The sequence below is a fragment of the Salvelinus fontinalis genome, chromosome 14 (assembly GCF_029448725.1).
Source record: "Salvelinus fontinalis isolate EN_2023a chromosome 14, ASM2944872v1, whole genome shotgun sequence".
NCBI lineage: Eukaryota > Metazoa > Chordata > Actinopteri > Salmoniformes > Salmonidae > Salvelinus > Salvelinus fontinalis.
In genome coordinates this window covers 15,971,018-15,997,950 of record NC_074678.1, presented here as the reverse complement: position 1 = coordinate 15,997,950, position 26,933 = coordinate 15,971,018, and the positions used below count along the sequence as shown (strand labels likewise).

The 26,933-nt window shown below is 45.6% G+C and overlaps 1 protein-coding gene across 2 annotated transcripts in view; it reads left to right on the top strand.

Annotated features, from left to right (window-relative positions):
* Positions 1-26,933, top strand: part of LOC129869550 (rho GTPase-activating protein 39-like) — a 190,327-nt gene that overhangs the window by 143,262 nt on the left and 20,132 nt on the right. The window contains exons 2-10 of one of the 2 annotated variants that reach the window (XM_055944051.1): positions 11,250-11,681; positions 19,870-20,239; positions 20,487-20,753; positions 20,920-21,684; positions 24,709-24,873; positions 25,108-25,293; positions 25,596-25,622; positions 25,885-25,957; positions 26,190-26,330. In XM_055944051.1, the coding sequence (XP_055800026.1) occupies positions 11,250-11,681; positions 19,870-20,239; positions 20,487-20,753; positions 20,920-21,684; positions 24,709-24,873; positions 25,108-25,293; positions 25,596-25,622; positions 25,885-25,957; positions 26,190-26,330 (2,426 nt within the window). The remainder of the gene's footprint in view (positions 1-11,249; positions 11,682-19,869; positions 20,240-20,486; positions 20,754-20,919; positions 21,685-24,708; positions 24,874-25,107; positions 25,294-25,595; positions 25,623-25,884; positions 25,958-26,189; positions 26,331-26,933) is intronic. The other variant, XM_055944052.1, reaches the window with a different exon arrangement.

Here is a 26,933-nt window from a genome sequence, read left to right as displayed (position 1 = left end):
CTGTTGACCCCGACATGGCGGCTAATTTGACTATTGTTCTGAGCTCCGTCTCAGATTATTGCATGATTTGCTTTTTCCGTAAAGTTTTTCTGAAATCTGACACAGCGGTTGCATTAAGGTGAGGTATATTTATAATTCCATGTGTATAACTTGTATTATCATCTACATTTATGATGAGTATTTCTGTTGAAACGATGTGGCTATGCAAAATCACTTGATGTTTTTGGAACTAGTGAATGTAACGCGCCAATGTAAACTCTGATTTTTTGTTATAAATATGAACAAAACATGCATGTATTGTGTAACATGAAGTCCTATGAGTTTCATCTGATGAAGATAATCAAAGGTTAGTGATTACTTTTATCTCTATTTGTGCTTTTTGTGAAAGCTATCTTTCGCTGGAAAAATGGCTGTGCTTATTGTGGTGTGGTGGTGACCTAACATAATCGTTTGTAGTGTTTTCGCTGAAAAGCATATTTGAAATCGGACACTTTGGTGGGATTAACAACAAGATTACCTTTAAAATGATATCAGACACATGTATGTTTGAGGAATTTTAATTATGAGATTTCTGTTGTTTGAATTTGGCGCCCTGCACTTTCACTGGCTGCTGTCATATCAATCCCGGTAGCGGGATGCAGCCATAAGAAGTTAAACTAATTACATTCTCAACTGAAGATCAGTCTGTCTTTCATATAGCTCTCAGTATAACATCACACACTGCATCTGGAGAGACTGACAGCGATTTAAAACAACTCAGAACACACATCACAAAGATCATCAGCCTTTGATACACCACACACACACACTTGAAAAGTGAACAAACAGGCCTATTTGCTGTGTGTCATGTATAATGGGATGTGTCATGTGCAATGGGAGGAGGCTGACAGATAACGACATCATCGCTTAGATCATCTCTGTGTGACAGAGGACTGTGGGAGGTTACATGAGAGGGGGGAGAGAGACAGAGATTGTGTGTGTGTGTGTGCGTGTGCGTGTGCGTGTGTGTGTGTGTGTGTGTGTGTGTGTGTGTGTGTGTGTGTGTGTGTGTGTGTGGAGACAGACTAAGCTGTGATGGATGTGTGTGGTACTGTAAAAGCACTGAAATTCTGTTATTTTCTCGGCAGCAGAAATCTCTTAACCTGTCAGGAGTTAGATGAGTCAGTCTGAATCTCTTAACCTGTCAGGAGTTAGATGAGTCAGTCTGAATCTCTTAACCTGTCAGGAGTTAGATGAGTCAGTCTGAATCTCTTAACCTGTCAGTTGTTAGATGAGTCAGTCTGAATCTCTTAACCTGTCAGTTGTTAGATGAGTCAGTCTGAATCTCTTAACCTGTCAGGAGTTAGATGAGTCAGTCTGACTGGGAGAGAAATGCATCCAGGCATCACCACACACACACACAGATCCTCACAAAACTACATTTACATAGATACAAATATCTCAAGTGTTTAAACCATTTTACAGGGAGGGAGGGAGGGAGGGAGGGAGGGAGAGAAAAAGCAAATCAGCAGCAATAGTGTTGAGACTGCAGATCTCTCCTTCTCTCGTGCTTCTCTTCCTTCAAACTGTATGAGTGTGATGTGATTATCTGATGGCATATTGAACGGAATCTGATCTGATTAGGGGGTCAGGGAGAGGAGGGGGCCCCTGAGGCCCCTCATTCCCCCCTCCAGACTCTGTTCTCCCTATCTGTACCCCAACTCCTTCAAATCCTGTTTAGAGGGCTCACAAGAGAACCAGAACACACACTTACATAGACCACTGCAGGAATCATCTGCTCATTCGTGGTAGGCTATATCTGCAACAGTATAACATGATTTGCCATGTGTTCAGTATCTCCTTTACATTCTCTAGAGCCATAATCCATAGTCTCTCACCTCTGTATGTGTCTGTCAGACAGCAACAGTGGTAGGCCTGATCACCGACAACGACGAGACAGTCTATAGGGAGGAGGTCAGAGACCTGGCCGTGTGGTGCCAGGAGAACAACCTCTCCCTCAACGTGACCAAGACAAAGGAGATGATTGTGGACTACAGGAAAAAGAGGACCGAGCACGCCCCCATTCTCATTGAAGGGGCTGCAGTGGAGGAGGTTGAGAGCTTCAAGTTCCTTGGTGTCCACCACCAATAAACCAACATGGTCCAAGCACACCATTACAGTTGTGAAGAGGGCACGACAAAACCTATTTCCCCTCTGGAGACTGAAAGGTTTGGTATGGGTCCTCAGATCCTCAAAAGGTTCTACAGCTGTACCATCGAGAGCATCCTGACTGGTTGCATCACTGCCTGATATGGCAACTGCTCGGCCTCTGACCGCAAGGCACTACAGAGGGTAGTTCTTACGGCCCAGTACATCACTGGGGCCAAGCTTCCTGCCATCCAGGAACTCTATACCAGGCGGTGTCAGAGGAATGCCCTAAAAGACTCCAGTCACCCAAGTCATAGACTGTTCTCTCTGTTACCGTACGGCAAGCGGTACCGGAGTGCAAGGTCTAGGTCCAAGAGGCTTCTAAACAGCTTCTATCCCCAAGCCATAAGACTCCTGAACACCTAATCAAATGGCTACCCAGACTATTTACATTGCCTCCCCTCTTTTACACCGCTGCTACTCTCTGTCTGTTATCATCTATACATAGTTACTTTAATAAATTTACCTACATGTACATATTACCTCAACTGACCGGTACTACCTGCACATTGACTCTGTACCAGTACCCCCCTGAATATAGTCTTGCTATTTTTATTTTACTGCTTCTCTTTAATTACTTGTTACTTTTATTTCTTGTTCTTATTCGTATTTTAAAAAATTAAAATAAACTGCATTGTTGGTTAGGGGCTCGTAAGTAAGCATTTCACTGTTAGGTCTACACCTGTTGTATTCGGCGCATGTGACTAATAAAATTTGATTTGATTTGAGGGGCTGTGCGGTCAACTGTACCGGTGTTCATTCACGGACTGGTTTATATTTTTACCTTACCTTCTATAATAGTATTTTAATGTTATATTTGTTACATTAAATAGTTCAGTAATGACTTGAAAAAAGGATGTCAATAATCTGTTTTTATGGCCAGAAAAAAAATATATACAAAAAAATGAAACCTGAGGACTGTTAGCTAACTTTCGAGCACAGCAAGTCAACAACTTCGGGAGGGCAAGCTTGCCAAATAGAGCCTCTGAAATCGATCGACTACTAATTATTGTCATGAAGATTTTTGGGGTTGTTGACGAAATAGAGGCATACTAAGACAAAAGAAACGTGACACATTGTGTAAATGATAACTAATTAGTGCAGGAAATGAAGAAATGTACGAAAATGGTGGAAGTGAATATAGGAATTGAGGAAATAACTATGCAAATGGAAAACCATTGGTTGAGTACCAGAGTTTGAGGCTACAAAATATAATTTTGATTCCTATGCAATGTTCTACAAAATGGACTACTTCACTGTCAGTTTTGTCCTAATATTTTTGGTTGAAGTTTGATTGAACAGTATAAAGCAATCAGAATGGAGAAAATCTAATTAAAACCATTAGAATAAATGTGGTGCCCTTGCTCTACCCATAAAGCACAGTTAGAACTTGCATTATTCAGAAACATCAAATAGCAGGAAATACCTTCATACTGTCCAGAATTTGACAAATACTGCGATATGATATTTTGGCCATATCGCCCAGCCACACACAGCCAGGCATCCCCAGTTGAGTCAGCTATGTGTCTGTCTGTCAGATGTGAGAACAGATGTGTGATGTGATGACGAATGAGATCAGACAGAATCCTATTTGGCCTTTAGAGACAGAGGAGAGGAGGGACTAGACCGATTCAGCCTGGGATTGGCTGGGCTGTTACTCTGAGCGAGTCCTATCCAGGCTGTGATTGGCTTGTCGTGGCCAGTCTAGTCTGTGATTGGCTGATGTGGCCTATCCAGGTTATGATTGGCTAGGCGTGGCCCACTGTGTCATAAAGTGGATTAGAGCCGTGGTTATGGATGACATCCTCTATATAATCTGATTAGATTAGACTGGATAAGAGCGTCTGCTAAATGACTTAAATGTAAATGTAAATGTAGACTAGATTAGCAATGGATACAGGATTAACAGCTAATTAGGGGATATAACAGCAGCTCCCCTTTATTCTATCAGCTGGGTTTGGGAAAACCTCACCCACTGTTTCACCCGTACTATCGGTGCTTAGACTTGATGGATGGAATACACAAACAGTGGTGGTATACACACACACATAGACACACTCACACACATCTAGAGCCCTATAAAATACGTGATGCTGAGAACATTAAAGGTGTACTATGCAGAAATCCCACCACCATTTCCTGGTTGCTAAAATTGTAATAGTTCAACTAATTTCAGTGTACGTGACAAAACAAGCAATGTATAGTGTAGACAGTCATTGTACCATCTAAACTGCTGTGAAATATATTTTCCTTATCCGAAAATATTGTATATTCAGCTGTTTGAAGCTGGTAGACTCAAAAACTAAACTTAAGAATGTGAAGCATAGAAATATTGCACATAGAACAGATCTATCACTTCTTGGACTTGCTTGCAAAGAGAATGACAGATCTATAACTCACAAACTTTGGCTACCGTGATCTAAACAAAGATCAGGGAGTTCAGCAAAAATGAAGACATACCTTGTAATAAACAATTCCATTAATCCGATTGGTATTTGACCATTCATTTCTACAAAACGTGCAGGGTTGATGGAGTTGTTGTAGCTTGCTTACTCCATCCCCAAACACCATGCTAGATCAGAGTGGACCAGTTCATTTTATATGGCACAGTGCACTTCGATAGCTGTCCATTTTATATAATCTACTAGCAACATAACATGACAAAACTCTTTGGGTACTTCAGTACCTACTTACCCATTCGCCTAAGAAGGGTGTAATTGCAGACTGCGATTAGGGTCGTTTTATGATATAAGCGTTTCTTGATATCAAGTTACACCCATGGCCATTTATTTCGCATCGCGGACAACAGTTGTTTACATCTTTGGCATTATAGCTAAGCCTAACTCTATTCCTAACATTAACCCCAGTCTCCTAACCTGCCACACTAATTCACCTAACCTTCCATGCTAATTCATCTAACCTGCCACGTTAAATATCCTAACCTGCTATGTAAACAAATTAGCTTTGTCTTCTTCTTAGGAATCTTCTTAAATTGCACCAGCATCTAATCCTGCACCTATATACTATCCCCCAAAACCAACCACCCCATCCCACTACTTGGCCCTAAACGATCTTTCACCATGACGTCGGCCTGGGAGGATGGAGCCCCGTCTCTCAAAACTTCCTGTATATCTTCTGCACTAAGATCTCTCACACCCAAATATTTCTCTACTGTTGCAACTACCACATATATCTTCTGTGATTTCCACTCCATCAGTGCAGTGCAGTTAATCACCCTGGCTATAAATGCAGGAAATCCAACCTTACTAAAACTCATCCTGTCTGGCAGTCTGCTACACCATATTAATTTACCTCCATAAAACAAGCAAAACACACAAGAACTATGGTCAGAACGTGACAGTACCCCCCTCCTGAGGTGCGGACTCCGAACGCACCCCCTAAAACTCAATGGGAGGGTCTGGGTGGGCATCTGTCCGCGGTGGCGGCTCCGGCGCAGGACGAGTCCACCATTGTCATAGTCCCCCTCCTTAGCGTCCTTTGAGTGGCGACCCTCGCCCCCGACCTTGGCCTAGGAATCTTCACCAAGGTCCCCACTAGATTGAGGAGACAGCTCAGGACAGAGAGGTAGCTCAGGACAGAGAGGTAGCTCAGGACAGAGAGGTAGCTCAGGACAGAGGGGCAGCTCCGGACTGAAGGGCAGCTCCGGACAGAGAGGCAGCTCCGGACAGAGAGGCAGCTCTGGACTGAAGGGCAGCTCCGGACTGAGGGGCAGCTCATGACTGAAGGGCAGCTCATGACTGAAGGGCAGCTCATGACTGAAGGGCAGCTCATGACTGGAGGGTAGCTCATGACTGGAGGGCAGCTCATGACTGGAGGGCAGCTCATGACTGAACTCATCGAATCCCATTGTGATGCAGGGGGGGGACACTTTTTTGGCAGGGGGACACTATTTGTCATATACTTAGCTGTCTGTCTGTCTTTCTGCTCTCTCTTTGTCCACAAACCTCTTCGTCCACAAACCTCAAACCTATTCTTTCTTTCTATCTCTCTCCTCCTTTCTTGCTTGCTCTCTCTCTCTCTCTCTCTCTCTCTCTCTCTCTCTCTCTCTCTCTCTCTCTCTCTGTGTGTCATGTTGTTACTGTATTCCTGCTGCATTCCATCGGTCAGGGATCAGGCCTGTGTGTGTGTGTGTGTGTGTGTGTGTGTGTGTGTGTGTGTGTGTGTGTGTGTGTGTGTGTGTGTGTGTGTGTGTGTGTGTGTGTGTGTGTGTGTGTGTGTGTGTGTGTGTGTGTGTGTGTTTGCGTGTTTGCGTGCGTGCGTGCGTGTATGTGTGGGTATGCGTATGTGTGTGTGAGTAATCTCAGCGTTTTCCCTTTTAGTAATGGCTTCCCTGTGGGAGTCAATGTGACAGCTGCAGTAAAAATGCTGGTCCTACTGCTGGGAATGGCTATGATGCTAACCTGCAGCCCTTTGCAGACCAGGCTCAGTAGGCTGTAATGAACTACACTGCTGGGAATAGGAGGATAATGCTACCCTGCTAACCTGGAGCCCTGTCCTGTACCAGCAATATATTATTTAGTAATAGCAGTTCTCCAATCCCATTTCAAATACTTTCTTTCTACTTGCTCCTCCTGATATAAGTATACTCACAGCTGACCCAAACAGTAACATTTATCAGGAGTTGACTATAGTATGAATAGTATATTTAGCACATATTACTCTATGTCCAATTCCTAACCAAGGTTGTATTGTATGTAACTGTGCTGAGTGCATGTGTCCAACAGGCTGTGATGTGTTGGGCTCATACAGCATAACATAGAGGAGTGGTACTGCTGTTGTGATGAGAGCTGGATATACTGGAGCAGCCTAGCAGCCATCTGATGTCACACACTCACCTGTACTCAGAGGCTCTGTAGCCGGGATGGGGAGTGGCTGTGTTTGTGTGTGTGTGTGTGTGTGTTTGTGTGTGTGTGTGTGTGTGTGTGTGTGTGTGTGTGTGTGTGTGTGTGTGTGTGTGTGTGTGTGTGTGTGTGTGTGTGTGTGTGTGTGTGTGTGTGTGTGTGTGTGTGTGTGTGTGTGTGTGTGTGTGTGTGTGTGTGTGTGGAGACAGACTAAGCTGTGATGGATGGGGTAGTAATGATGAGGAGGGCTGTAGAAGGCCTCAGAGTGATGTCTCCATCATCCATTATACTCCTACAGCTAAAGCAGCATGGGACCCTGGGTAGGCAGTAGGCAGTCTAGTGATGGAGGGCCAGCCCTCTCATAGCTTTACACATTCATAACATTATACTATCTCTGACTTAGACTGGGAGAGGGGGGGGGGGGGTGAAAGGACGAGAGAGGGAGCGAGAGAAGGTGTGTGTTTTTGTATTTGAGAAATACACACACACACACAGACACCGTGGTGAGCAGCTCTTTGCAGCGCCCAGCCCAGGTCCAGTAGTAGCCCAGGTCACATCAGCACCATTATCCCAGAAACCCTGGACCCACTCCAATTCACAAACCGCCGCAACAGATCCACAGATGACACAATCTCAATTGCACTCCACACTGCCCTTTCCCACCTGGACCAAAGGAACACCTAAGTGAGAATGCTGTTCATTGACTACAGCTCAGCGTTCAACACCATAGTGCCCACGAAGCTCATCACTATACTATGGACTCTGGGACCAAACACTTCCCTCTGCAACTGGACCCTGGACTTCCTGACGGGCTACCCCCCAGGTGATAAGAGTAGGCAACAACTCATCTATCACACTGATCCTCAACATGGGAGTCCCCAGGGCTGCATGCTTAGTCCCCTCCTGTACTCCCTGTTCACCCACGGCTGCGTGGCCAAACACAACTCCAACACCATCATTACGTTTGCTGATGACACAACAGTGGTAGGCCTGATCACCGACAACAATGAGACAGCCTATAGGGAGGAGGTCAGAGACCTGGCAGTGTGGTGTCAGGACAACAACCTCTCCCTCAACGTAAGCAAGACAAAGGAGCGGATCGTGGACTATAGGGAAAGGAGGGCTGAACAGGCACCCATTGACATCGACAGGGCTGTAGTGGAGCGGGTTGAGAGTTTCAAGTTCCTTGGTGTCCACATCACCAACAAACTTTTATGATCCAACCACACCAAAAACAGTTGTGAAGAGGGCGCGACAACACCTTTTCCCCCTCAGAAGACTGGAAAGATTTGGCATGGGTCCCCAGATCGTCAAAAAAGGTCTATAGCTGCACCATCGAGAGCATCCTGACCAGTTGCATCATTGCCTAGAATGGCAACTGCTCGGCATCTGACCGTAAAATTCAAAATCAAATCAAAATCTAATTTTGTTGGTCACATACACATGGTTAGCAGATGTTAATGCGAGTGTAGCGAAATGCTTGTACTTCTAGTTCCGACCATGCAGTAATATCTAACAAGTAATCTAACAATTTCACATCAACTACCTTATACACACAAGAGTAAAGGAATGATTAAGAATATGTACATATAAATAATGGTTGGGCGATGGCCGAACGGCATAGGCAAGATGCAGTAGATGGTATAGAGTACAGTATATACATATGAGATGAGTAATGTAGGGTATGTAAACATTATATAAAGTGGTATTGTTTAAGTGACTAGTGATACATTTATTACATCCAATTATTAATTATTAAAGTGGCTAGAGATTGAGTCAGTATGTTGGCAGCAGCCACTCAATGTTAGTGATGGATGTTTAACAGTCTGATGGCCTTGAGATAGAAGCTGTTTTTCAGTCTCTCGGTCCCACCTTTGATGCATCTGTACTGACATCGCCTTCTGGATGATAGCGGGGTGAACAGGCAGTTGCTCGGGTGGTTGTTGTCATTGATGATCTTTTTGGCCTTCCTGTGTCATCGGGTGGTGTAGGTGTCCTGGGGGGCAGATAGTTTGCCCCCGGTGATGCGTTGTGCAGACCTCACTACCCTCTGGAGAGCCTTACGGTTGTGGGCAGAGCAGTTGCCGTACCAGGCGGTGATACAGCCCGACAAGATGCTCTCGATTGTGCATCTGTAAAAGTTTGTGAGTGTTTTTGGGGACAAGCCAAATTTCTTCAGCCTCCCGAGGTTGAAGAGGCGCTGTTGCACCTTCTTCACCACGCTGTCTGTGTAGGTGGACCATTTCAGTTTGTCTGTGATGTGTACACCAAGGAACTTTCCACCTTCTCCACTACTGTCCCTTTGACGTGGATAGGGGGCTGCTCCCTCTGCTGTTTCCTGAAGTCCACGATTGTCACGTTCTGGCCATAGTTCTTTTGGTTTTTCTTTGTTTTAGTATGGTCAGGGCGTGAGTTGGGGTGGGCAGTCTATGTTTTCTGTTTCTATGTGGGGTTTCTTGTTCGGCCTGATATGGTTCTCAATCAGAGGCAGGTGTTAGTCATTGTCTCTGATTGGGAACCATATTTAGGTAGCCTGTTTTGTAGTGTGTTTTGTGGGTGATTGTTCCTGTTCGTGTGTTCCTGGTTTGTCTGTGTTCACTAGTTCGGGACTGTAGCTTCGTTGGTTTTTCGTCAGTTTATTGTTTTTTGTTCATTCTTGAAAAGTATTCAAATAAATATGGATACGTACCACGCTGCACACTGGTCTTCCGATCCTTCCTACTACTCCTCGTCAGAGGAGGAAGACGAAAGCCGTTACAACGATCATATCCTTTGTTATGTTGATGTTGAGTGTGAGGTTATTTTCCTGACACCACACTCCGAGGGCCCTCATCTCCTCCCTGTAGGCCGCCTCGTCGTTGTTGGTAATCAAGCCTATCACTGTAGTGTCGTCTGCAAACTTGATGATTGATTTGGAGGCGTGCATGGCCACGCAGTCATGGGTGAACAGGGAGTACAGGAGAGGGCTGAGAACGCACCCTTGTGGGGCCCCAGTGTTGAGGATCAGCGGGGTGGAGATGTTGTTTCCTACCTTCACCACCTGGGGGGCGGCCCGTCAGAAAGTCCAGGACCCAGTTGTACAGGGCGGGGTCAAGACCCAGGGTCTCGAGCTTAATGACGAGATTGGAGGGTACTATGGTGTTAAATGCTGAGCTGTAATTGATGAACAGCATTCTTACATAGCTATTCCTCTTGTCCAAATGGGTTAGTGCAGTGTGATTGTGATTGCATTGTCTGTGGACCTATTGGAGTGGGTCTAGGGTGTCAGGAAGCGTGGCACTACAGAGGGTAGTGTGTATAGCCCAGTACATCACTGGGACCAAGCTTCCTGACATCCAGGACCTCTATACCAGACCTCTATACCAGTGTCAGAGGAAGGCCCAAAAAGACTTAGACTCCAGCCACCCTAGTCATAGACTGTTCTCTCTGCTACCACACGGTAAGCGGTACCGGAGTGCCAAGTCTAGGACCAAAATGCTCCTTAACAGCTTCTACCCCAAAGCCATAAGACTGCTGAACAATTAATCAAATGGCCACCTGAACTTTTACACTGACACGCCCTCCCTCCGTTTGTTTTTTCACTGCTGCTTCTCGCTGTTTATTATCTATGCATAGTCACTTTACCCCTACCTACATGTACAAAATAACTTGACTAACCTGTACCCCCGCACATTGACTCGTACCGGTACCCCGTGGATATAGCCTCGTTATTTTTATTGTGTTACTTTTTATTTTAATTTTACAATTTTTACTTTTGTTTATTCAGTAAATATTTTCTTAACTCTTTTCTTGAACTGCATTGTTGGTCAAGGGCTTGTAAGTAAGCATTTCACGGTAAGGTCTACAGCTGCTGTATTCGGAGCATGTGACAAATAAAATGTGATTTGATTTGAGGTTGTCTGTGTGTTATGTGGTGTGGCCTGGATAATGCTGGTTGTTGTCACATCTGACCCATGCAGCTGGCTTCCACAGGAGAGGATGGGAAGAGGCAGACTCACAGCTGTAGAGAAGCTCAAATCTCGAAGCCAAAGTCATGTTTGCGAAGAGGCTCATATAAGCTTTACACTATAGAATTAGGAATTAGAATAAAATAGTAATAGGAATTAGAATAGTAATAATTTCCTGGGCCTATATCATCACATGATGCTATAGTACAGTTGTATTCATCTCTTGTCTATTCTCCTCTGTCCCCCTCTGCAGGTTGGAGTGGGTGGAGATCATAGAGCCACGCACGCGGGAACGCATGTATGCCAACCTCCTCACCGGAGAGTGTGTGTGGGACCCCCCTCAAGGGGTACGTATTAAGAGGACAGGGGACAACCAGTGGTGGGAGCTGTTTGACCCCAACACCTCCCGCTTCTACTACTACAATGCTTCCACGCAACGCACTGTCTGGCACCGCCCTCAGGCCTGTGACATCATCCCCCTCGCCAAGCTACAGACGCTGAAGCAGCACACGGATGTTCCCTGCCCGGTAGGGGGAGGGACAGGGGGAGAAAGAGGGGGGAGGACGTCAGCTGATAACAGCCCGGGAAAGAGCAGTGCGGTCAGTAGAGAGGGGAGCACCTCATCTTCACTGGACCAGGAACTGACCGCATCAGAGAAACAGGGGAACAGAGAGGAGGCAGACAGGTAACTACATACACCCCTGACCATGACCCGACCACAATCTTAACTCTAACTCCACCACAGGGAGGAGGCAGAGGGGTATCTAAGTCTTATACAGAACCATGACCACAACCACAAATCCTGTATGTTCTCTGACATTCTATTTGCCCATCTCTCTCTCTCGCTCCATCTCTATCTCCCTCTCTCTCCTCTTTGTCCTGTAAATGTGTTCTCTGCTCTTGTCTCTGCCAGAGCTGACAAACCAGCTCTCCTCTCCTCTCACACACACACACACACACGCACACGCACACGCACGCATGCACGCATGCACACACACATTTTCAGTCAGTATGTCCCCTTAAGAGAGGTAGTGTTCAGTGGTTTTGTGTGGTTTTCAGAGTTCATTAATAATGTCAGTGATGTTGGGCAGTGTGTGGTCCAGTACTAGTTGTTCTCTAGGGTTTTTGTGATTCCAGGACATTAAAGAAAGGGACTGGTTTGCAGTGTTTTCGTTAAGGACATGGATTAGCCATGGGAGTAGCCTAGAAAAAGTAGCCAACCAGGGAGTTCCTGGCTGGGGGGGTTCAATGGGGCAATAGAACGAGCTCTATTTTGGTGGCCTCTGGCACAGTGCATTCGGAAAGTATTCAGACCCATAGATTTTTTCCCACATTTTGTGACGTTACAGCCTTATTCTAAATTTGTTTAAATTGTTTGTTTTCCTCATCAATCTACACACAATAACTACCCCATAATGACAAAGCAAAAACAGGTTTTTAGAAAAGTTTGCAAATGTATTACAAATAAAAACATAAGTATTCAGACCCTTTACTTAGTACTTTGTTGAAGCATCTTTGGCAACGATTACAGCCCTGAGTCTTCTTGGGTATGACGCTACAAGCTTGGCACACCTGTATTTGGGGAGTTTCTCCCATTATTCTCTGCAGATCCTCTCAAGCTCTGTCAGGTTGGATGGGGAGCATCACTGCACAGCTATTTTCAGGTCTCTCCAGAGATGTTGGATTGGGTTCAAGTCCGGGCTCTGGCTGGACCAGTCAAGGACATTCAGAGACTCCTCCCATCTCCACAGAGGAACTCTGGAGATGGGAGGATCGTGTTCTTGGTCACCTCCCTGACCCAAGGCCCTTCTCCCCCGATTGCTCAGTTTGGCCGGGCGGCCAGCTCTAGGAAGAGTCCTGGTGGTTCCAATCTCCTTCCATTTAAGAATGATGGAGGCCACTGTGTTCTTGGGGACCTTTAATGCTGCAGACATTTTTTGGTCCCTTTCCCCAGATCTGTGCCTTGATACAATCCTGTCTCTGAGCTTTACGGACAATTCCTTCGACCTAATGGCTTGGTTTTAGCTCTGACATGCACTGTCAACTGTGGAACCTTATATAGACAGGTGTGTGTCTTTCCAAATCATGTCCAATCAATTGAATTTACCACAGGTGGACTCCAATCAAGTTGTAGAAACATCTCAAGAATGATCAATGGAAACAGGATGCACTTGAGCTCAGTTTTGAGTCTCATAGCAAAGGGTCTGAATACTTATGTAAATAAGGGATTTCTATTTCTAACAACCTGTTTTCACTTTGTCATTATGGGATATTGTGTGTATATTGATGAGTAAAACAATTTATTAAATCAATTTTAGGAAAAGTCTGTGATGTAACAAAATGTGGAAAAGGGAAGTGGTCTGAATACTTTCCGATTGCAAAGTACATTCTAATCTAATGGCCACCCGTACAATTTACATTGACCCCCCCTTTGTTTTTACACTGCTGCTACTCACTGTTTATTATCTATGCATAGTCACTTCACCTCTACCTACATCTACAAATGACCTTGACTAACCTGTACCCCCGCACATTGACTCGGTACCGGTAGCCTCTGTATACAGCCTCGTTATTGTTATTTTATTGTGTTACTTTTTATATATATATATTGTTTTTACTTTAGCTTATTTAGTCAATTTTCTCTTAATCCTATTTTCTTAAAACTGTGTTGTTGGTTCAGGGCTTGGAAGTAAGCATTTCACGGTATTCGGCACATGTGACAGATTTGATTTGATTTGATTTGATTCCACCCAAAATACACAGCAACATTATTAAATAATTGTATGACTTTACCTCCCAGATTTGGTCAAATTAGTTGTGGTATTGAGTAGGAAGACATGAATTTACAATTAAAATGACAAAAAAATATATGAATTCAGTGTGTTGTTAGTTGTTTGGGATATCATCAAGGCCTATATGATCAGGACTATTTTCTATGTAAAATAACCTGTTGAACCTGTCTTCTCTTGAGATTAAATTAATATTTGCAGTTTTACTGCAAGATATGAATTGCCATAATGATGTTTGTTTTTCAGGAGTAAAAGAAAATGCTAATACTTTCATGGGGAGGGCCCCCAGACCCCCCGCCAGATTGTGCACCCCCACTTTTATACAAAGTCAGGCTCCCATGAATAGACCTACATGTATGAATGAAGAATGAAACAGGTTTTAAACATGGGCTTTGCTACACAGAAAGCAGCAGATTGACTACTCCATTGTCGACAATCAAATCAGTAGGCCTAAATCAATATATTTAATAACACCATATAAGTATCATGACATTAGCTTTTATAACCATGGACAAATAATTATGTTGTATGTTTTATGAATAGCAATGGGATATAGGAGATTGACTTTGTTCAGTACGTTCTACACCTTTTATAAACTAGTCAACACTTGCTGTTCGGTCGTCAATCAAAGCACAATAAATAGTCTATGCGCCCCAACTCCGTGGCCTATTAAACACACTAAATAAAATAAATGAATGTGCCACAAAACAATAATTAAGTGGATTTCAACTAATTGTTACCACGTACATTACATGGGACGTGTAAATTCACTCACAGGAGACGATGAAGAAGCATCATGCTCTCCCTCCTCTGTGAAAGGAAATTTGACTGCAGCCAACCCTAGCATACAAAAATAAAACGGATACCGGGAGGCGGTACAGACAGCAGACTGACAAACCAGCAGTTTCCCTGTCACCCCTCACTTTGTGACTGGCAGGCGCCTGTCCTAGATCACTAGAAGATGCATATCGTTAATTCTAGCGGGAGAAGGCTATACAGACTTTTCTGACTTGCGAATTTAAGCTTTTTTTGGGCTCCCTAGTGGCGCAGCGGTTTAAGGCACTGCATCTCAGTGCTAGAGGCATCACTACAGACACCTTGATTCGAATCCAGGCTGTATCACAACCGAACCTGATTGGGAGCCCCATAGGGCAGCGCACAATTGGCCCAGCGGCGTCTGGGTTTGGCCGGTGTAGGCCGTCATTTTAAATAAGAATTTGTTCTTAACTGACTTGCCTAGTTAAATAAAGGTTAAAAATATATATATTTTTAAATATATGAAAAAAAAGCCTAGTTTATTTATGAAGTGGAAAACTGTGGTTTGTCTCCAAGATGGATTGTGGGTATTGACCTTGAGGTCCACAGAAAAAGACAAGGATTACATTTAGTAACCGTGTAGAAAGAGAGCGAGAGAGAGAGAGAGAGAGAGAGAGAGAGAGAGAGAGAGAGAGAGAGAGAGAGAGAAAGAGAGATGAGGAGACGTTTGAAGGAAAGACAAAAAGAAGGGTCTGAATTTACTGAAGTGAAGATTGTCTTTGAGCCATCCTATTTCCCACTATGTCACTGTCTGCCCAGTAGTGTTTGTGTGTGTGTGTCAGGATTTCCTTTAGCCGGTAATAGCCGGCTGTATTTACATCTACTGGAAATACCAGTAGATGTAAATACATTTGACCAGTCATGCTTATTGGTCTATAGGTTAATTAGCATAATTTTGTGGAATTAAATTGGTGTGTATGTATACAGATACAGAGTCTATGGGCGGAAAATCTGCCAGACAGTGCGAGAGCGCTGCCGGACAAGGTGAGAGCTGTCTGGCAGACAGCGCGAGAGCTCTGCTCTCCAGCAGCTCATTCGTTGCTGCTGGAGCGAAGCATGTGCTTTTATAAGCCCAATCATTGTGTAACAATTCTGAATGCAATCACGTGTTAAAAACAGTTTTGATAGCCATGATTAAAAAGAGCTACTGTTTTTATTTCTCAACTGGTAATTGAAGCGTGCTTTCCATTCGCCATTCAAGTGCATATAGGCAACGGTAGGCAGGCGTGTCACACACCACTTTGCAATGAGCTGGAGGCAGTTTGCATTTTGAAAACTTAAAACATATACTTAATTGTTTGAAACCTGAATGTTTTACTTCATATTATGTGGCATGTCTTACCTTGCTTCAAAGTAAAATCCGATCATAGAAACGGGGAGGCGATTATTTTATAAAGACTTCCATATGCCATTGAAACCAGTAGCCTATTTCTCTCATGTTCTATTGGTTTTCAAATCAACTTTATTTAATTGTTCAGTAGTCAAAGGCACAATCCTAGTTATATCAGTAACCCATGGTAGTTGTTGCATCTTTAGATCTCCCCTCTTTCTAAATCTCCAATGCATATTTTCATCTCGGTCACATGAAACCGCTTGCATGTGCGTTGTGCTTTTGACAACTATGTTTTCCCGCTAACTGCATTCTGGAAGGAACATGCGAGCGTAGCCTACTGCCTTGTGTGCAGTGCTGCACTTATAATGTGAAGAAGCAATAGGTTATCAACATTTTAAGCAAGACGTTCTGATCTGTTGCATCAGCCTCATTGTTTTTTAACGTTTATTTAAATGTTTATGTATCCTAGGCCTACTGGTTGTGGTCCCACAACTGTCCCAGAGTCTGTTTGGAATAGGCTGTTTCTTTCTCGCACAGAACGACAAGCTGACCAATAGAATAGGTGAATTTGTCCTACTATGGGGGATAGTAGATTGACATAAGATAGTGATGTTGCTGTTTGTTACTCGTCTTGTTGTCTGAAGAAAAGTAAATGTGGACAGTTATTCCAACATCTTCAATGTGTACATTGGAATTCAGTAAGAAGGATGCACGTCGCTGCCTCCTCAACTTGCATGTTCTGTTAAGATGAATTACCATCATCTAAATGGGATTTCTGTCATTCTGAGCATAGTGGTGGACGCCCGAATCAGGTTACACACCCAATGCATTAGTCTGGTAAATTTCTCAAATGTCCGTTAAATAAAAATGCTGCCGGTCAAATGTCCGTCTCCACATTTTCCTAACAAAAACCCTGGTGTGTGTGTGTGTGTGCGTGTGCGTGTGCGTGTGCGTGCGTGTGTGTGTGCGTGTGTGTGTGCCAATGCATTGCCGTCATCCTAAATATAAAGCGTTCTCTTTATTGAACCACACAGAAGGGTGGTTCATCCCCTCACAGAAATCACACAATGTCTTCTGGATGTTAATACATTTGTCTGTAACACTGTTTATGCAAAAACTGTTATAGTATCATCATTAGGGAGATAGGGACAGACAGATGAGGTTTAGAACTGAGTGGCAGAGAGGAGTTTTCAAATCAAATCAAATTGTCACATGCGCCGAATACAAAAGTGAAACGCTTACTTACAAGACCTTAACCAACAATGCAGTTTTAAGAAAAATACCTAAAGAAAAATAAGAAATAAAAGTAACAAATAATTAAAGAGCAGCAGTAAAATAACAGCCGGGAGGCTATATACAGTGGAACTGGTAGTTAGTGGAGGTTTTTCTGCAGTGCTGTGGAGTTCAGTCTTCCTGAAGGTCCAGCATATTGATGAACAGATCCATAATGCATTGTATACACTAAGCCTGTGTGTGCGTGTGTGTGTGTGTGTGTGTGTGTGTGTGTGTGTGTGTGTGTGTGTGTGTGTGTGTGTGTGTGTGTGTGTGTGCGTGCGTGCGTGCGTGCGTGCGTGCGTGCGTGCGTGCGTGTGTCAGATCCATAATGTATGTGGAGAAAGCCAGATCTCACAGCCATCTGGAGTTGATCTTCAGAAGCAGAGAAGCGACAGACTGCAGCTGTCAGCCCAACCTGCCTGCCCTCACCTGGACACATACACATCACACACTCTCTTCTCCATCTCCTGCTGGGTTTGTGCTCATGCAGTACGTGTGTCTGATGTCCATCAAATGATGCAGGTGCTCCAAATTCCCCTTTGATTTGACGTCATTTTAAGAGTTGGTTGGTGACAGGTTGGTTGATCACATTGATTGAGTTAATTAAATCGTTGCAATGGCTAAAGCCACGCCCAGTCAATACACCTGGTGTTCAACCTTCCTAAGTTCTCCCATGTCACCCCACTCCTCCGCACACTCCACTGGCTTCCAGTCGAAGCTTGCATCATCTTCAAGTCCCTGGTGCTTGCCTACGGAGCAGCAAAGGGAACTGCCCCTCCTTACCTTCAGGCTATGCTCAAACCTTACATCACAACCGGAACACTCCATTCCGTCACGATGTCTTGGCTCTCCCCTACAGGAGGGCAGCTCCCACTCAGCCCAGTCAAAGCTCTTCTCTGTCCTGGCACCCCAATGGGGGAACAAGCTTCCCCCTAAAATCAGGACAGCGGAGTACCTGCCCATCTTTCAAAAACAGCTGAAACCCTACCTCTTTGAAGAGTACCTTAAATAACTCTCATGAGTTAGAGTTATTGAGAGTTATTGTGGAGGGAGAGACTCAGAGGAACATAATTCATTGATTGGATTTATATAGCACTTTTCTACCAACTGAGGAACTCAAAGTGCTTTACACAGTAAGGGGGAGACTCACCTCATCCACCACCAATGTGTGGCACCTACATGGATAATGCACTGCAACCATTTTTGTGCCAGAATGTTCAAAACACATAATTTAGAGAGGTGAGGAGTGATATACACCAATTAGGAATGAGGGGGATGATTAGGTGGCCATGATGGAATGGGGCCAAGTTGGGAACTTAGCCAGGACACCAGGGTTAACACCCCTTCTCTTACAATAACTGTCATGGGATTTTTAATGACCATCCGTTTAACGTCCCACCCGAAAGATGAAACCCTACGCAGGGCAATGTCCCCTTCACTGCTCTGGGGCATATGGATCGCCTTAGACCAGAGTGCCCCCTACTGGCCCTCCAACACCACTTCCAGCAGCATCTGGTCTCCCATCCAGAGACCAACCAGGCTTAGCTTCAGAGGCAAGTCAGCAGTGAGATGCAGGGTGTAAATTGATTTGAAGGTCAAATGTATAGGAATCATTTATGGCTAGGGAAAGGAGGAACAATGTTCACTTTATCCTGATTTTCTAGGGAGAGAGGGAAAGAGAGAGATATTTAAAGAGCTGGATGGAAGGAGAGAAGACAGGCAAGGGAGTGACAGAGAGGCCAGGAGGGAGAACAAGAGATGATAGAGGAGATGTGGAGAGAGGGAGTGAGGGGGGAAAAAAAGTAGAGGTGGTTTTGTATCTAATGGCTCCCTAGCACAGTGTGGTCTAACCCAACATACACAACCCTGTAATCCTTAATCCTACCCCCTCAATACACAGACACACACATACACACACACACACACACACACACACACACACACACACACACTCAGAGTGTGGAACTATTGAAGCCGAGGGTGGCTAGTGCTGCAATCGATTTCACACTTTTTTCTCTCTCTCTTTCTCTGCCTTTCTCCTTCCCTCACTCCATCTCTATCTCTCTCCCCCTCTCTCCTAAAACTCATCATTTGTATTTCTCTCACAGTTTCTCTCTGTTGTTGGGTGTTCACTGAAAAACACTCAGTATTGTGATACACAGTTAATATATTGCATTAAAACAATCCATAAGAATACAACAATATTTTATGAGAATACCATGATTAGGTTTAGGTGTAGCTTCCCTGCCAGGGTCCAGTTGTACCTGTCTCCTGAGCAGCAGGTCAGGACATTGCTGTCCTGTCTGCTGTGTAGAACAATGGCTTCACACCCTAGTCCCAGATCTCTTTGTGCTGACTTGCCAACTCCTATGGTCATTGTTACGCCACAGGAGTTGGAAAGAGAGCACAAGCAGATCGGGGACCAGGCTAGGTGTTTCACTCCTGTCTCTGACTGTTCTGTTCTGTTCCAACCACTAACTCATCTATGGGAAAGTTGAAATGCTATGCTGTGTCTGTGTTCAAACTTTGTCAGGATTTACTTTGGACACCACACACCAGTAACTGAACAGAATCACACCTGACAGCTCCTTTGTCCTCTGTGCCAAATACATTAATTAACTCTCTCTCTCACTCTACCTCTCTCTGCCTCCCCCCCCCAGAACCTCTCCATTCAGATGGAACACAGGTACCAAGGAGCGGATGCTGATCAAGGTGACAGACAGAGAACCCAGCTTCCTCTCTCACCAGGGGAACGGTTACTCCCCCTGCGACTCCCCTACCCTCACCCCCGCACCTGGCACCGGCACCGCCTCCCGTACCCGCCGTTCCTCTGGAGGCTCCGCCCCCCATGACACCGGCCCCGACGGCTCTCCAATCCTCTACGTCGACCGTCGCCAGTCGCCCTTCCCGAAACGGGCGGAGCTAGGGGGCGGAGGTACCGGGACACACCGTCGCCCCTCGGCCGACTCACAGCCCCCCTCCCCCCGCTACGCCTACGAACCACCCCTCTACGAGGAGCCCCCCTCGGAGGTACGACACTCCAACATAGTGTCAGAAACATGTTCATAAAACATGTAAAAGCACACCTCTTTCAGCTAGTCTATGGTATGCTCTGTGATTGACTCTGTTTTACTTGCCTCTTTGTGTCTTTCCCAGTGTCCCTGTGTGATCGGTCTTGTTATGATTGATTTTAATTGCACTAGGATTTGATTGTCGCCTGTCTTTTCTATGTGCAGTTTCTACACTTTTTTGGGACACTTATTGTTTTTGATTCTAGTACCAGCCCCCGCCCATCTACGAGGAACCGCCCACGGACGTGATGCACCACCTGGGCTCTGACTCCTCCTTGCTGTATGGCACAGGGAAGTCCCCGGCCCGGGGAAAGCCCTCCTCGGCGACGCCCCTCTATCACTCTCCCAAACAGAGCCACTCCCCCTACGGCCAGCTGGTGCTGACCAGACAGAAGTGTCCAGAGAAGACCCAGAGTCTGGAGTACAGCCCTGCTGGGAAGGAGTATGTCAAACAGCTGGTCTACGTGGAACAGGTAGGTAGTCTAGAGGTTAGAGAGATAGGCCAGCCACCGGAGGGTTGCCGGCTCGAATCCCATGTCTGACAGTAGGACGGTAACTGGAGGGTTGCTGGCACCAGTTGGACATTCGTGTACATTATACAATAAAGTCATCTTCTTCCTCCTCCCCCTCCTCCAACAGTCCTCCTCCAGCCCACGTTCTAAGACAGCCGACCGGCTCCTTCACTACGGGACCTCCACGGCCACCCCATCCTCCATGGGGGGGTATGGGGGCTCCTACGGAGGCTCCTACACCCTCCAACACAGCCAGAGTTTGATACGGGACCCCCGGCTGCTGCTGGACTACGGGAGCGAGGAGGGGGGCGAGGGCGCAGGCCAGAGGTTGCTCTACGAGGACTCTATGTCCTGGTGCTCCAGTCAGCACCACTCCCTCTCCCTCTCTGGGTCTACAGGAGGAGGGGGCTTCTCGCCCGGGGGGAACCGCAAACGCAAGACCCGGAAACCCTCCCTGCCCCAGGAGCTGGGGAGGTGTGGAGGGGGTGGTGGTGTTGGGGCAGACTGGGAGGAGGGGCCGATGTCGGGGACCCTGTCAGAGGCAGTGTTGAACCAGGCCAGGCTGGCATGGGAGGCCCAGCAAGTGATGAAACAGAGGAGCAGTTGGGAATCAGCCCCGGGGGAAGGGGGCTCGGCCAGGGGCTCTAACCAGGGAGGAGGGTCTAAAGACGGGTACGAGAGCGATGGGGCGGTGCCCCTGCCCCTGCCAGGCCCAGTGGTGAGGGCGTTTAGCGAGGACGAGGCGTTAGCACAGAGCGACGGGCACCACGGACATTACCACTGGAAACGCAGCACCTTCGACAGACTGGGCTTCCCTCAGGCACTGCTGGAGAAGAGCCTGTCTGTACAGACCAACCTGGCCTCGCCTGAACCCTTCCTACACCCCTCACAGGTATCCACACACACACACACACACACACACACACACACACACACACACACACACACACACACACACACACACACACACACACACACACACACACACACACACACACACACAGTCTGTCAGTGCAGAGCAGACTCTAGCTCTTATATTCTATGTTGCCGTGTGCGTGTGCGTGTGCGTGTGCGTGTGTGTGTGTGTGTGTGTGTGTGTGTGTGTGTGTGTGTGTGTGTGTGTGTGTGTGTGTGTGACTTCGAACTCTAGCTCATCTTCTCTGTCACAGAGCCACGCCCTAGCTACCATAGGTCCATTAATGTTTTATCATGTGCAGAATCAGATCATTATTTTAATGGGGTGAGATTGGTTTATGTAATACCAGTTGTTGGAACCAAAATTATTTTCCAATCGTTTTGTTCTGAACAGAGTAATGAATTTTTTCGTTCCGTTCCACTATTCTGACCAGTAACATAAAGTTCTGAACTGGTTTGAACCAAAAAAAGTCCAGGTTTATATTGTTCCTTCTGTTCCTTTTTAAACCTCTGAAATTGTATTTTTTTTACATTTAGCTTGACATTAATTTACTTTACCAAGTATACAGTGTGGATAGAGCAGCTTGCTAGGGAGTGGGCAAGCTAAAGCTCAGTGAGTTGTTTGAGTGATGGAGGGACAAGTGTAGGGGGCGAGATACAACTGACATTTTGCGGGTGGGAAGCGAGAGAGGGTGGAGGAGGACGCTTGACTTGAAGCGCTGGGCATCTTGTGTTGACATGCATTATCTGAATTAGGCCCACAGAATTATGCCTCCAGAGTGGCTTCTATGAAGGAACTTTGAATGTCTTTGAACATCAGAGATGTAATATTGGACCAAAGCTTGGTATCTAGCTAACAAGCTTGTGTGTGCAGAGCGGTACCAGAATTTAAAACACCTCTTACCTTTTTGTAGTTAATACATCCAATGTAAAATGTGATAACTGTAGTACACCTAACTGGCATTTAAAAAGTTAATCTGTTCTTCTCTAATTAAAAATTGTTCTCCCTATCTTCTGAATCACGCTTTTAATGTCAGTAGGCTACAGCTATGCTTTGGAGGGGGAGTGGCTGCTAGACTACACGCACACACTCTGGCAAAGATTTTCAGCTGGCAGACAGCAGGCAGGCAGACAGAAGGCAGGCAGCCAGACACTGGATGAAGTTTCTGATTGAAAGACGGAGGGCTTTGCATAGGCACTTAGTTGTATTTTTTGTGGGACCAGAGTTTAAAATAACATTATTAACCGGGTCCCATTCTTTTCAAATAACGGTTCTGTTCCGGAACAGTATAGATCACTTTCGTTCCCGGTTCTGATTTTGTTCCGTGAATATTTATATTTTTTACAGTTTTCTGTTCTGTTCCCTGAACCGGTTCCAACCCCTGTGTAATATCCATACTGCTGCTATTGCACTTACCTACTGCCACTTAGACAGAGACTTACCTGGACTCTCTGTACCAGATAGGCTACACACAAACACGTTATGTTCTTCTATCCTCGTGGGGACCCAAAACAAAATCCTATTTTTCCTAACCCCTAACCCTGAACCTAATCCTTACCATAACCTTAACACTAACCCAAATCCTAAACCTAACTCCTAACCCTAATTGTAACCCTAACCCTAAACCTAACCCCTAAGTTTAAAAATAGCCTTTGTCCCCACGTATTTCCTTGTTTTGCTATCCTTGTGGGGACTTTTGTTGATTTTAGGTCCCCACAAGGATAGAAAACCAACACACATAACACACTGCCACATACCATCACTTAGAATGTAGGCACAGATCACCGGACTACAGGACTGATCTAGACTCACTGTACCAGACAGGCCTACACTCACTTACACACAAGCATGTACACACACACACACACCCATACACACACACACACACACACACACACACACACACACACACACACACACACACACACACACACACACACACACACACACACACACACACACACACACACACACACACACACACACACGCACACACACACATCCCAACACATGCACAGAAAGGCATTGACACACCAGGCCATTAACAAAGGCACACAGAGACACGTCACATGCTCCCACACCTCTCTGTGGGTGCTGCTGAATGTGTGAGACAGAGTGACAGCAGGTCTTCTTTAAGGTGTGAAGAGAGATGGGAGCTATGCCAGAGAAGGATGAAAGCCTGTGGGGGGAACTACAAGCCAGATTTATTCTGCTTCATATGTGCAACCCTGCCTACAGTACCTCTTTTTCCCACCACTCCATCCCTCCAAATATCCATCCTTTCTCTAACTCGCTCCATCTCTTTCTCGCACTTTCTCTCTCTCTTTCTCTCTCTTTCTCTCTCTCTCTCTCTCTCTCTCTCTCTCTCTCTCTCTCTCTCTCTCTCTCTCTCTCTATCTCTCTCTCTCTCTCTCTCTCTCTCTCTCTCTCTCTCTCTCTCTCTCTCTCTCTCTCTCTCTCTCTCTCTCTCTCTCTCATTATATCTACCATCACATTGTAAGACACGCACAAACACACCCACACACACATACACACTTAACTTAGCCCTCACATAAGAGAAATCTGCCCCCATCTCAACCATCAGAGAGAAAGAGGGTGGAAGGGAGAGATAGACTGGTGGGGGGTGAGAGAGAGGGGGGGGGGGATAGGCAGTTAGGGAGAGGGAGAGATGCGGGGGTTAGTGGAAAATAGCAGGCCTGAAAGTGCTTACCAAGGAATACAGTGCTACTCAAACTCAGAGCAAAGAGAAAGAAAGAAAGAAAAAATGAGACATTAAAGGGAAAAATGATGTCAGTCTGTCCTCTACTCTCTCTTTACTCACAGCATTCCCTTTTAACATCATGTGTTTGTCTACTGCTACTGTTTCTCTCTCTTTCTCTCTATGTCTCTCTCTCTCACTCTCTCATTCTCAACCTCTCTCTTTCTCTCTCCCTCTCAACCTTACTCTCGTTTTCTCCCTCCCTCTCTCTCTGTCTCTCCTTCTCTTCCTCTCTCCCTCAGTCGGAGGATCTTGGAGCATGTGCTCAGTTCGAGGCGAGTCGGAATGCTCGGAACATGATGCCTAGCGCCAGCTGTGGAGTGTTCCCAGAATTCACCTTGAGGAAGCCGTCCTCCGAGACCGACATCGAGAACTGGGCCTCCAAACACTTTAACAAACACACACAGGTACACCCACCCACCCACACACACTTAACTTTACACTTTAACAGACACTGATACATTACAGACAAACACGTCGCTTTACAATTTAAAATACACAGGAACAGTCACACTCTCAGTACTCACTGTCTCAACACAAACACATCTATATAATATCTAGTACAACTAAAGCGAAATATTCACCTATCACTCCTTCCTCCTCTTCCTTCCTCTCCCCCTCCTCCTCTTCCTCCCTCTCAGGGTCTGTTCCGGCGTAAGGTGTCCATAGCCAACATGCTGGCGTGGAGCAGTGAGCCAATCAAAAAGCCCATGATCGTGACGTCAGACCGTGCGGTGAAGAGAGAGGCGGTGGAGATCTTTAAACTCATCCAGACCTACATGGGTGACCGCCGGGCCAAGACTGACCCGCTCACTGTCGCCCTGGAGGTCTGCAGGCTCTCTGATATCCTTATGTTATATCCCAAATGGCACCCTATTCTCTATATAGTGCACTACTTTTGACCAGAGCCCTTATGGACCCTGGTCAAAAGTAATGCACTTTAAGGGGAAAGGGTGCCATTTTGGACTCAGCCATTGTCTCCCCTTCTGCAGCCATGTGTCATTTTATGTGCTTTAAGCTTCAATTTATCTTCAGTTTCTGATTTTGTGCATCAAGGAAATAAACATGACTTAATGATTCCACCCCTCCTCATTTCCTCTCTGTCTTTCTCTCTCTCTTTCGCGCCAAGACTGGCCCCCTGAACATCGCCCTAGAGGTCTGCACAGACCCTTTTATTATCCCTCTCCGTTCTCTGCTTCTATCTACTTGTTCATGTCTCTCTTTGAATCTACTTTCACTGTGTTGCTTCTCACTTCTCTACTTTTTTACTCTGTTCTTTTATGCATTTATGCTTCAATTGTCCTTCAGTTTATTAATTCTGCACATCATGTAAACATATGTGACTTTTAATAATTCCCTTCTCCCCCTTCCCTGTCCTTTCTCTCTTTCTTCTACCCCTCCCTCTCTTTTCTTCCCAGGTGGCAGTGCGTGGTTGGAGCAGCCAGGGTCTTCGTGATGAACTCTACATTCAGCTGTGTCGTCAGACTACAGGTACACACACAGACACACACACGCTCACACACACAGACACACACACACACACACACACGGCCAGCTTTACCCCTGAACACACACAGCTACGTGCACACACACTGTATAACACTAACAGTGTGTAAACTACTGGACACATAATTAACAAATCTATTCATTCATTAGACACAGGCTTGATGCGCAGTCAACCTGAAGTCAAATGAACACTAACCTCATCCACTACTTCTCACAGAGAACTTCCGCTATGATAGTCTGGAGAGGGGCTGGGAGCTCATGGCTGTGTGTCTGGCCTTCTTCCCGCCTACACCTCGCTTCCACTCCTACCTGGAGGGATACATCTACAGACACATGGACCCCCTCAACGATACTAAAGGTGGGATGAGAGATAGTGTGTGAAGTGTGTGGTTACGTGCATGTGTGTGTGGTGGCTAGCTGGCTGTGGCTATGCATTTTAATGGTGCACACAGACGTTGAGACTGGTGTTTTGTGTGTACTATTTAATAAAGCTGCCAGTTGAGGGCTTGTGAGTTGTCTGTTTCTCAAACTAGATAGTCTAATGTACTTGTCCTCTTGCTCAGTTGTGCACCGGGGCCTCCCACTCCTCTTTATATTCTGGTTAGAGACGGTTTGCTCGGTTCTGTGAAGGGAGTAGTACACAGCGTTGTACGAGATCTTCAGTTTCTTGGCAATTTCTCACATGGAATAACCTTCATTTCTCAGAACAAGAATAGACTGATGAGTTTCAGAAGAAAGTTCTTTGTTTCTGGCTATTTTGAGCCTGTAATCAAACCCACAAATGCTGATGCTCCAGATACTGAATTAGTCTAACGAAGGCCAGATTTATAGCTTCTTTAATCAGAACAACAGTTTTCAGCTGTGCTAACATAATTGCGAAAGGGTTTTCTAATGATCAATTAGCCTTTCAAAATGATAAACTTGGATTAGCTAACACAACGTGCCACTGGAACACAGGAGG